Consider the following 12,704-nt stretch of genomic DNA (forward strand, 5'->3'; position numbering starts at 1 on the left):
CTAGCTTAAAAGTGAAGAGTTTGTGCCGCCCCTGCTACACAGCACCTACAGCATAAAATTTAGTCCCCAGAATCGGGGCGAGAGGGAAAAGAGGGAAAATTAAACGTCTACTCAAGGTTTAGGAGAGAGATTAGGAGGAGTGCCAAGAACACTGAAAGCGCTTAAGGGCTCAGAGAAAAAGGGAAGAGGAATAATTTTACCTTCCCAGGAGGAGGCTAGGAGCGGTCCCCGATGGCCTTTTAACACTTTCCACACCGCGGCGCCCACCCTTCACACCCGAGAGACTAGCCACCCACGATGCAGAAGAACGAGCTCACACCCTCTCCATCCTCTTGTCCTCACCCGAGCGGCCAGTCCTGCCTTTCTGCCCCCACCTGGTCCAATACCTGTCCGGGAAGCAGGCGTCCCGCGCTCTCGCCCCGCCCTTCCCCACGCAGCCCCAGGCCAGGGCGCCTCTCCGCCGGGCCGGGGTAGGGCGCTGGTCGGCGGCCACCCGCCGGTTGGCAAAGTTGACGGCCGGGCAGGCGCGTGCAGCGGCGCGCCAGTCGGGACCCAGGCCGTGCTGAGACGGCGCCCATTGGCCGGCCGGCGCCACGTGGCCACCCCGCCCCTATATTAGGCCTCTACTTACCCCCGGCTGGCTTGCCATGGCTCGGCGAGGGTAGTTCGGCTAGAGAGGGAAGGCGGAGCGGCGCCGACCGCGGCGGTCCTGCGGGCCCCGCACCTGGGCGCGGCCGGTGCGCTCAGGTGGGGTGGACCGGAACCATGAGTTCCTACCTGGACTACGTGTCGTGCGGCAGCGGCAGGGGCGGCGGCGACGTGCTGAGCTTTGCGCCCAAGTTGTGCCGCGCCGACGCTCGGCCAGTGGTCCTGCAGCCCGCCTTCCCCATAGGCAGAGGCGACGGCGCCTTCGTGAGCTGCCTGCCCCTGGCCGCGGCCCGAGCGGCGCCCTCGCCCCCGGCTGCTCCGGCGCAGCCTCCCGCGCCGCCCCCGGCCGCGCCCGCGTACGCCCCGTGCCCCCTGGAGGGGACCTACGAGCCGGGCACGGCACCTGCCGCGACTGGCGGCGCGGACTACGGTCTCCCGGGGCCCGGGCCCCCGTACGACTTCCCGTGCGCGCTCGGGCGGCCGGCCGACGACGGCGGGGCGCACGTCCACTACGCCACCTCGGCCGTCTTCTCGGGCGGCGGCTCCTTCCTCCTCAGCAGCCAGGTGGACTACGCGGCCTTCGGCGAGCCCGCCCCCTTCCCGGCGTGTCTCAAAGAGCCGGCCGACGGCCACTCCGGGGCCTTCCAGACCGCGTCCGCCGCACCCGGCGTCTACCCCAATTCTGCGTCCCCTTCCTCCGGCCTCCCCGCCGCCTTCAGCACGTTCGAGTGGATGAAAGTGAAGAGGAACGCCCCGAAAAAAAGTAAGTGCTTGGGCCTTGGATGGACGGACGCCACTGGCGTTGGGGACGGAGCCTGCCTCGCGTAATTGCGCCGGGGGCGTGCTGTAGCTGTCCCTCTGGACGGCGGTTTGGGTTTTATGGGGGAAACGCGGTCCGAGGCATCATTAAAGCAGGCGAATTCCATTGAGCGTGCCCCGAGTGCCAGGCGTTGAGAAAATTGCGGGAAGGAGCACTCGGTGAAGCTTTTCTCCTGGCACAACTGTGTTCGGAGACCCAAGAGTGACTTTGATTCTAATGTGGCCCCAAAGCTCTCCCGAGCCTCGTCTCCGCGTGTTCTCGCCCCGCTGATTCCCTGTCTTTACGTTGCAGGCAAATTTGCCAAGTATGGAGCCGCCAACTCGTCCAGCGCGATCCGCACGAATTTCAGCACTAAGCAACTAACAGAACTAGAGAAGGAGTTTCATTTCAATAAGTACTTAACTCGGGCCCGACGAATCGAGATAGCCAACTCACTGCAGCTGAATGACACCCAAGTCAAAATCTGGTTCCAGAACCGCAGGATGAAACAGAAAAAAAGGGAACGAGAAGGGCTTCTGCCCTTGGCCACCACCGTGACTTCCCTCCAACTTCCCCTCTCAGGAACGAGCCCCACCAAGTCTGGCAAGAACCTGGGGAGCCCTTCTCAGGCCCAAGAACCTTCATGAGCCTTAGTCACGAGGCTGAGGAACTGTGGCCTGTAGAACTTACAGGCCACCCCACCCCTATCTGGACTTATTAGCTCAGTTTAGGATGGAGGTGGGCAGGGCAGAAATAATAAGAGGTTTCACTTGGGAGAGGAAGTATCCTGGTGGCTTCTGAGTTCGGAGCTGTGGGTGTCCAGATGTTAATTTGAAGTCTCTAAAGCCACCGATCTGTGTATTAATTGTGTCTTATCAGGGAAAAGGAGCCCAGCCGCCCGCCCAGCCCTGCTGCTATGTTGCCTAACTTAGTCATGTGCAATTCTCGGTGCAGAGTGGCAGAGCATTCCTTGCTGAGCTCAACCAACACCTTGATGTGCTCAGAAGAGCATCTACCCAAAGTTTTATCTGGTTTTAATTTAAAAGACAAGACTACATGTATTCAGCTTCTAGAGATGACCAAAGCTAGTTATAGTTAGGGCCTCCTTGATGTATAAGCTGCTTCAGCAATGATCTTCACGTTTGCACTACAGGTTTTTTTTTTTTTTTTTTAAAAAGCAGTTTCTACCTCTCCATGTGCCTGAGTGAAGATACAATCTCTGTTTAGTTAGTAGCTGAACAAATCCGCAGGGTGGGTAAAGATCCTGAACTATACCTTGACACCAGTTACTCAAACTTGAATGTAAATATATACAGTATGTATATATTTTAAGAGGTTTGCTTGTAGTGAACTCATATATGACATTTAATGTCATAGCATGTAAAGGGTTTGAACTTTTTTTTGTAATAAAAAACAGAACGTGCTACCTTTTGCTTTTCCTTACACTCTTATGTTTTGATTATCTTTCTTTAAAGCTGATTCAGTTTCTGCTGTTTGGAATTTCTTGATTCAGCTATGGGAATTTGTTAGGCTGATAACTTTAAAAAACAACACTTCTTAAAGGCTGTGTATGTGAACTAGTTAGGGACGATTATCTGAGCCGTTTAAGGGAGAAAAAACTCTACTCTGCCCAATATCCAAGTAATTATGGAAGTATTTCCTTACCTTAAGTGCCCTAGTTTTATGGTGAATATGTAGACTGCACATTAAGTTTAGATGTCCACTGTGGGAATGTTGTATAGCCAAGGGGACACTGCAGAGAGATCTCCTTGTCTTTTTCTCTCCTGCTCTCACAAAAGGAAGAGGAGAGACAACTTGAAGACTTTGTTAGTTGGTTAGTGTTCTGAGAAAGGTAGCTGCACATCAAAATATCTCAGTGGCTGAATTCCCATTTCCAAAGTCAAGAATTACAAAGGAGGATGGGAGAGGCCAGTAGTCGCAGCTTTCCACTTCCTGTAACCCGGACTGTCTAGCCTTGTAAGAGCACAGGGGTGCCTTTCTGTTTTTTAAAAAATGATATATTTTCAAATGAATTCTTTGGAAGAAGTACAGGCAGAAAATTGGAAAGTTGGCAAGAAAGTATGTGATAAAAAACTTCTAACCTTATTTTCATCCAGCCCCCCAGTTCCCATCCCTGAAGGCAACTGTGGTTTTTCAAATATGATTTGAAAAACTGTGGTGTTAATACACAAAATCATCTGGATACTTGGGACAATTGTTGGGGGAGAGGGCAGGTCATTTCCCTCACTTTATAGATAGCTATAGCTCTATCTTTAAATTCTCTGTATAGTTCAACTGAAAGGCTTAAAGGCCCAAAATAATCCAGCTAAGAGCTTCAGCTCTCCTGTTAGCTGAATTTCTAGATTCTAGTGTAGTACTTCAACCCAATAATTCAGAAGTTTAATAACTGTGGAGGAATACTTTCCCTATAAAACAGTCGTGATTGTCTTAGAAGATTGAAGTTACACTTAAACTCTTGTCCATTGCACCCACAGTTGAATGGATTTGAAGAAATAAAATGATCAGCTCTAACAAACTCAGCTGATTAGGGGGGAAAGATATCATTTAAAAAGCAGGTCTGTCAATATTATTCTTGTGTTTCACCATCTGCCCTTCACTAACTTGATGCTAATCGGATCTTGTTTGAGACAACAGCTCCCCCTCTGAGCTCTGTAGCCATTTGAAAGGACTCGTTAAAGACTTGTGATCTGCTTGCTCACAGCTCTCTCTGGGCTTACCCTGCAGTGGTCTTTGACAAGACAATGTTTCTTTTTTGATAAGCATTCAAAAGTGCACCTAAACAAAAAAATACCAACACGCTTGGTCATTTCCTTAATCTACCACCCTCTTCTCTGAGAAAATAAAGCTTTTCCTTTTGAAGCTACTACTAGCACTTAGCCCTGATGGATGTCTTCCCTGATGAAGGTGGCTATTTTGTCATACGTATAATGCTGTTCTATGAATCAGGCCAATATTAGCTATTTTTTGACCAACCCCAGGGATCTTTAAAAGCTTTCTTAATGCATATCGCTCTACAGCTATATTCAGTATTAGGGAGAGTCCTGGCTGGAGATTGGGACGAACTAGGTGACCTCTGGAGGTCCCTTCCAGCAATGAACATGTTACAGGAACAACTCAATGACTTCTGCCAATTTTGTTTTAGGCCTATCATTGGAAGAAAGAGTTCAGTTCTGAGAATGCAGCCCCTAGGATTACAGTGATACTGTATTTATACAGGAAAAGTGCATATTTGACATTATTAAATACATCTCACCATTGGAGATAACCTGGCCCATGTGGATGTTTGTAGAACATTCCCCTTCCCATTATTCAGAGCCTTGTGTTACTTTGAGTCAGATCCTCGATGAAGTATGATGGTTACTACACAAATTGTGAAATTGCTAAAACAATCCATCCCATTTCTATTTTATAAGGTTTCGAACTAAATATGCTAATTTACCCTCTAGCAACTCGCTACAAGAATGAATACACAGTGGACAGCTCTATCTGTTATATAATGAACTATTCAATGTTCTTTTGTCTTCACAGAATGACCATGTGTCTATTTTTCTGGATTCAGGATAGCTGGGAGTGAGGATGAAGAAATAAAGCATTTAGGGGGCTTCCCTGGTGGCGCAGTGGTTGACAGTCCGCCTGCGGATGCGGGGGGCACGGGTTCGTGCCCCGGTCCGGGAGGATCCCGCGTGCCGCGGAGCGGCTGGGCCCGTGGGCCGTGGCGGCTGGGCCTGCGCGGCCGGAGCCTGTGCTCCGCGGCGGGAGGGGCCGCAGAGGTGAGAGGCCCGCGTACCAAAAAAAAAAAATAATAAAAAAAAATAAAATAAAATAAAAAAGAAATAAAGCATTTAATAACATAAAAACTTTTCATTACTGTTCCTGACTACTGGCAAACAAAGGACTTGCTGATGTAAAAACCAAAAGCAATGTCACCTAGATCCTCAAAAGATTAATTGTATGTGATTTATTCTGCCTCAATCTTACATAAGGTGAGGCCCAAGACCAGAAGAGGTTATGTCTGATTATCATGTCATCAGAAAAGAGGAACAGGCTCAGGAGAGTTGCATTAACTCCGAAGTTCCAAACAAATGCTCTGTATTTGCTGAATATTGAATTTGAAGACATCAGGACCTAATCAGCTTCTAAGAGATGTTTAGCTTGACCACAGACCTCTCAACGAGAAAAATACTCATTGTTAAAACTTTATTTGTGGTTTTAAAGTGAAACCATACTGGACGTATCTCACAACTAATGATAAATCTCTATCTAAATAGAAATCAAGATTTTCATGGCTTTGAATTCTACAGCATATTTCTGGGGCCTGAACATGCAACAAATATACAAAATAGTTCTATTTAACATCTCACTTGTAACTGCTTCTGAAGTTATACTTGTTACGCAGAGATATAATTTCAATAGAAACTGTTTAATTCAAGCCAAATGGAAAGAAATCCTAAATATTGGTATGAAAGTAAGGTCTATTATTTAGATTGTAAAGTGTTAAACACTATGTTGTCTATTTCTAATAGTCTTATGGGTATATTTAATAACTATAAAGAACAGCCAAAGAGTGGTCATTTGGACTTGTAATAGCTAATAAAGCAGGTCACTGACATCTTCGAGGCAGTTCTAGAGGGCTCTAGACTGTTTAGCACATCCCATTCTTAGGGGTTTTGTGCAGCCTAAACTACAATTTGAGGGAAACTCTTTAAGAAAAAAAAAAAACCCTCAAAATCATAAATACAAAATTGCTAGGGCACCTCCCTAGACCTGGTAGGGCCCAAGTTAGTGAAGTTTAAGTTTCTCTGGCTTCATCTCTGTCCCTTCCTGAAATGGTTGCTCTATTCCCACTACCCAGCCATTGCCTGTAAGATGATATCAATAATTGCTTTTCTCCGACATCTTGGAGCCAGAATTACTGTTTGCTCCTCTTCAAGTGTATCAAATAGTAGGTAATGTGAACAATGGCAGACTGGGGCTCTGTTCTGCTCTCTGAGCATCTCAACCCCACTCTGTTCTTCTGGACTGCCGGCTGGATGAATTACTTCACTGCCTTGGAGTGGGAGCTCTGTCTCATCCTGGAGGTCCTTTTCTGGTGTGTTTCCTTCTCAATGATACAAAGAGAAGAGAATTGTAGAGCTAAAGATGACACAGCCGCACTGCTGACTTCTAAGCATTTCCTGGAAGGGTGGAATCACTGAGGCTGAGGAAAAGGGCTGGGAAAATAACACTGTTCTTAAGGAAGGGGACCTGGATTTTAGCAGTAGTTGTAGTTTCGGATTAAATGGGAAAATAACTTCCCTGGTCTCGGTTTCTCCTATAAAACGAAGGGGGTTGGTCTGGATGATCGTTACATTTCCTTATCATCTTAGTATCCTTCCATAATCCTTTGCTGGTTATTACTGAAAAGTTTATTTAACTATAATGTAGCTCTGTAAGATTAGCATCCACAAGAGGCACTGATTGAAGTAATATCTGAGTCTTTGGTAAGTTAACCTACGGAGCTTTAGAATGTATGTGTGGTGTGTGCGAACTGGGTAATGTTTCTCATGGGTCTCGATGCACAAAAAAGTTAACAATGAACAATGGTGATAGCCCCCTCCCCTGAAGTTACCACTTTGCTCTGAACAGATAAATTAGGGTCTACTAAGAAACTTCAAATGGGTGTCAGCGCTTTACATTCAGATTCTCAATCTCCTTGTTCTTAAGTCCATATTTCAAGCTTTCAGAATAAAGAAGTAATTTTGAATTTGTCTTCTTTGAAGATATGTGGGACTCCAAAGTAAATGCTTTGTTCTGTTGAAGACAAGAGATATGGATAACCAACTCACTCCTGCTTTCCATTAGTCACCAAGTTCTGCCCATTTTTCCTTCACGGGCTCCATCATCATTCATCTGTGCAATGGATGCCTTCCTTGTCTCCTTGCCTTCAGTCTCCTCGGCCACTTCTTCACCATGTTGTTCCACTGTTGGTTTTTTTTTTAAATATTTATTTATTTATTTAGGCTGCACTGGGTCTCAGTTGCGGCATGCGGACTCTTAGTTGTGGCATCCATGCGGGATCTACTTCCCTGACCAGGGATCGAACTCGGGCCCCCTGCATTGGAAGCATGGAGTCTTACCCACTGGACCATCCTGTTGTTCCACTTTTAAATTCTTGGTAGCTCCTGGTTGGTTGTCAGTGGGAGAAACTCAAATGTCTTTAGCCTGAGACTCAAGTCCCCCAACATCTGTATTCATCCATGTTAATCTCATACCATTGCCTGACATAAAAACTTAACCCCAGGTAGTGTGAACTGTTCATTCTTTCCCCAAGGCAATTTATGCTTTTCTGCCTCTGAACCACTTCTCATTACATTCCTCTCTTGTAATTTTCTCCCACCTTCTCTTTGCCTATCCTATGTCATCCTTTATGGCACAGCTCAAATCCTATCACCTCTGTAAAATCTTTTTGCATCATCCAAGTTTCAAGTGAGCTCCTCTGAGCTTCTGTAGCATTTATTGTTTGTATTACTTGTTCAGCACTTACAACCTCCTGCCATTTTATGAGACCTCTTTCTCGTTCACTTTCTCTTTCCTTCTCCCTCTTCCTCCCTGCCACTGTCTCCCTCTTCCCCCTCCCTCATTAGTTCTCTCTCTATACTATTTGCTGAAAGTTGAATGCAGTTTTAGTAGATGAAGCGTACAGTGCTACTTGTTAAGTGCCTCTTCTAGCAGGTGAAGAACACTATAACCACTTATTTGCTAAGTACTCTTTATATTTTATTATTTACTGTAGAAGACAAGCTATTCTTTTTTTTTTTTTTTTTTTTTTTTGACAAGCTATTCTTGACCACAGGATAAAATACCAATAGCAGGCCAGCAGGTGAAGGAGGGAGAACTATAGACATCTTTCATTGTGCCTCGAGGCACATTCTTTTGATTGAATACATTGTAAACTAACAAAGAGTGTGAATGTTGTCTAAAACGATCCATTTTATCCTTTCAGACTATAATTTATAATGCACTTTGGTTGTTGTTTGAGGCTTTCTAATATATTGTGTTAATTACTACAGTTACAGTTACTTGAGGACCTTATGGGAGCAGAACCTTTAGAGGAGGATTGTTGAAACCAAACAAGGTCTAGTGTGGAGTTTATTAAGAAAGGTCTGGAAACAAGTAAATGTAGTGGTTGCAAGAGTGGAGGCAGATAGGCTTGGGAGCAAATGCTGGGACAGATGACTCAGTAACACTTAGCTTCTACATTCCTCCCTTAAGAATGGCAATAATAACGGGACTTCCCTGGCAGTCCAGTGGTTAAAATTCCAGGCTTCCACTGTAGGGGGCATACGTTCGATCCCTGGTGGGGGAACTAAGGTCGCGAATGCCGCGCAGCGCGGCCTAAAAACCCCCCAAAGTAACCATAAAAATAAAATAAGAATAAATAAAATAAAATAAAAAGCTTCTGCACAGCAAAAGGAACAATGAACAAAATGAAAAAGAAAAAAAGAATGGGAATGATAACGTCCTTACTTCATTGACTTTTGGAGATGAACAGAGATAATACATGCAGACTGCTTAGCACAATGTCTGATGCTTAATAAACAACCACTAATTACTGACACAGAATGAATTATGAGAGTTGTAATAGGCAGCCAGAACGAAAAGATGCAGGCTAAAGGAGAGAAATAATTTAGATATACCACAAATATTTATTGAGTTCCTGGGTGCCAGGCACAGAATATTAACAATCAGAATTGAAGAGATATTGAGAAGAAAACAAGAATTGCAGAGAATCAGTTTGGAGAGAATAAGTAAAGTCCTAGGGTTATTGATAAAGTTAGCAAAATTTGGGGGCACATGCTAACAGACTAAGGTAAAACGGCACTTAGTGGATACCTGATGAGAGCAGTGGCTGAGAACTCTCTGAATTAAGTAAGAGCCCAGGACCTTAGAAGAAGCCTGGGGGAAATAAAAACCAAAAGGGGCATTAGGGCTTCCCTGGTGGCGCAGTTGTTGAGAGTCTGCCTGCCGATGCAGGGGACGCGGGTTCATGCCCCGGTCCGGGAAGATCCCACATGCCGCGGAGCAGCTGGGCCCGTGAGCCTGTGCTCAGCAACAGGAGAGGCCACAACAGTGAGGAGCCGGCGTACCGCAAAATAAATAAATAAATAAAAATAAAGGGGGCATTAGGCCATTAAACACTGCTTTCAATTTACTGGATCATTCCAGGCGACGCAGAAAACTTAAATCCATCACACTTCTGCTCAATTTTTCTCTATCCAAAGGACATGTGAATTGACATGCATGGTATTTTAAGGGTCAGGTGTCATAAATTAGAACCAAGTGCTGATTTACATGACTTTCCTACATTGGGACACCTCCCTGTGTTGAATGGATCATCCTTAAAAATAGACTCTGGTTGCTGTGTTCTGTTGACTTCAAAGTTAAAATATGATCAACCACGTTTTTTCCTTTGTTACTGCAGAAAGGAGGAATTCCTCTCTTTACCTACTCTGCCAGTGGGGAATTGTGAATTTCTCAACTGTGCATAACCCTATAACTATTTCCATTGTGGGTTTAAGAAAGCCTGCTCTTAACCTAAAACAACAACAACAAAACAAAACAAAACAACTTGCTGCGAAAAGGACACTTTGAGGTCTTATATAAAGTCCTATATAAATAGAAAGTATTTTATTTTTCCTAAATGCCTAGGACCTAATTGTCAAAATAGTGTTAGTATTCAATTGCTTGCATGAGTTATTATTCTACCATATATAAATGTTTATATCTTCTCTTCCATTTGAAACCTGAGCTACATTTCAAATTCATGAATTGTGTTGGCTTCACTATAGGGGGCAAGAAAGAAATTATCAGCTTATGAAAGAATTGTAGAAAAGATAGATTCAATGTAAATAAATAAACTGAGCTCCAAAGGACAAATTAAACTATAATATTTCTCATTCAGATGAAGATAGCATACTATTTGTCCCTAACATCTTCAATTGACTTTAAAAGCAATTTGCATTTTCTTCAGTTTACCTGACAAAAAGCCCAATTTATTCTTCTGTTTTGACTGCAGATAAAATCCCACATGCAATCAGAATAATCTATTTTTCTAGCAGCATATGGTTCGTTTGCAAAATTCAAAAGCAGCTGTGTTTGTACCTCTGAAGACGCTTTGGAATTTGTCACATGTTTACACTATCCAAGAACTAAGTCCACTGTTATCGAAGGTTTGTGATTTTTGCCTTGGCCCTCGATTTTGAAAATGTATATATTTTATAAGAAAATGTTACAGGTTCCTTAACTCATCCCACATAAACACAGGCTATTGTAAGTTACATATTTTGTTATACCACTGCACTGAATAATCTTCATTCTGAATGATCAAAGATAATATAAGTGTTGCTTTATACCTGTCCCTAACTCAGTATGCATCACAAGGACAAAGGCAAGCTAGCCCCGGGTTATTCATAAGTAACAGTTTCATATTTTCCAATTCTGTCCTCTTTCAATTTTAGTTATAAAACATAATTATCATTTGAACGCAGGACAAATAGAATTAACTTAAAGCTTTCTTAATTAAGGTTATGTGGTATTAGGGACACTTTAATAAAATTCAAAAACACATTTGGGTCACTAAAAAATCCAAACTTTTAAATATTTTCTTCCCTTAATGTCAGAAGGCTCTATTAGAAGCTGCTCTCTTAGTGAAGAAGAAACAGTTATCTGTTAGTTTTACCTGTTTCTCTCTTTTGTTAAATTTAATATTTTTATTTAAAAAATAATATGCATGGTATGTAGCCAGTTTTATAAAATTATTTCTGTGTACCAAACTATCTCTCTATGTGTTCATCTATCATTCCTCACATCTATGTATATATAGAGATGTTAATATTAATGATGATTATTTCTACATAGTAGAATTTTGTTGATTTGTTTTCTCTGTAGTACATTTCTATATTGCTTAAAATTTTCAAATAATGAATCATTAAATGTAGAGATAATAAAGTCGTTACTTTAAAATATATGAAAAAGGGAAAAATGCGTTTGGTAGCCACATTCTTTGCATTTATTTTTGCCGGTGGAAGACCCCAGAGGAATTAGATAATGCATCTCATGTGCCAATTCCTGAATAATTAAATAAAAATGTCTGTAATATACATGGGTGTACACACGAGTCAAATAAATGATAGATAAGGTCTATCATTCATTTCTTCAATAGGGAATTCAGTACTTGGGTGTCACATATGTTCAATTTTCATCCTACCAGTTGGAAACCAGCTCTGAATTGTGCTGATAAAAGCAGAATTCATGACTAGCATAAGAATACCTTTAGCCTAAGGAAAATGGAGAACCAAGAAATATGGAAAACTACACTTCAGAGTATCATTTTTTCCGTACTTATAAAGCAAAACTAAAGAAATATTGGCTTTTATTTTATTATTATTTTTTTTGCAGTACGCGGGCCTCTCACTGTTCCGGCCTCTCCCGTTGCGGAGCACAGGCTCCGGGGCCATGGCTCATGGGCCCAGCCGCTCCCCGGCATGTGGGATCTTCCCGGACTGGGGCACGAACCCGTGTCCCCTGAATCGGCAGGCGGACTCTCAACCAGTGTGCCACCAGGGAAGCCCCTGCCTTTCATTTTAAAAGCAAGTTTATAAAGATACAAACAAACTTTTTATAAGAATGCGTATTCTTTTTTTTTTTTGGCTTCGTTGGGTCTTCCTTGCTGCGTGCGGACTTTCTTTAGTTGCAGAGAGCGGGGGCTACTCTTCTTTGCGGTGCGCAGGCTTCTCATTGCGGTAGCTTCTCTTGTTGCGGAGCACGGGCTCTAGGCGCGCAGGCTTCAGTAATTGCAGCACACAGGCTTAGTAGTTGTGGCTTGTGGGCTCTAGAGCACGGGCTTAGTTGCTCCACACGGGCTTGGTTGCTCTGCGGCATGTGGTATCTTCCCGGACCAGGGCTCAAACCCGTGTCCCCTGCACTGGCAGGTGGATTCTTAACCACTGCGCCACCAGGGAAGTCCCTATGAATGCACAGTTTTAATGAGCTTTGCATTTTCCTGGAGAGCAACACCAAAATATTCTTTAATTTCTTTCTTTCATTTCTGTTGCAGAAAGACAAAATTTCATAGTGGTCTGTGAGATAAACACACAAAAGAACAAGTCTAGTTAAGCCTCTAAGAGGGTAGTTAGGAATTAGATAACCATGATGAGAAAATGCTAGTTCTTTCACTGTTTTATTTCGAAGTTGGCTT

General features: G+C 43.7%; 1 protein-coding gene across 1 annotated transcript; it reads left to right on the plus strand.

Moving 5' to 3' along the window:
- Positions 1-684: 684 nt before the first annotated feature.
- Positions 685-2,829, plus strand: HOXD1 (homeobox D1). The gene is made up of 2 exons (XM_004267351.3): positions 685-1,411; positions 1,760-2,829. Exons 1-2 carry the CDS (start codon positions 766-768, stop codon positions 2,092-2,094), a joined length of 981 nt encoding a protein of 326 aa, XP_004267399.1. The 5' UTR covers positions 685-765; the 3' UTR covers positions 2,095-2,829.
- Positions 2,830-12,704: the final 9,875 nt, after the last annotated feature.

Source organism: Orcinus orca, chromosome 7, assembly GCF_937001465.1.
Source record: "Orcinus orca chromosome 7, mOrcOrc1.1, whole genome shotgun sequence".
Taxonomy (NCBI): Eukaryota; Metazoa; Chordata; class Mammalia; order Artiodactyla; family Delphinidae; genus Orcinus; species Orcinus orca.

Excerpts from the sequence above, each read along its gene's own strand:
- HOXD1 (XM_004267351.3), top strand. The coding sequence starts at position 766 with ATGAGTTCCTACCTGGACTACGTGTCGTGCGGCAGCGGCAGGGGCGGC. Across the intron at positions 1,412-1,759 it reads GAGGAACGCCCCGAAAAAAA|GCAAATTTGCCAAGTATGGA; the intron begins GTAAGTGCTTGG and ends TTTACGTTGCAG.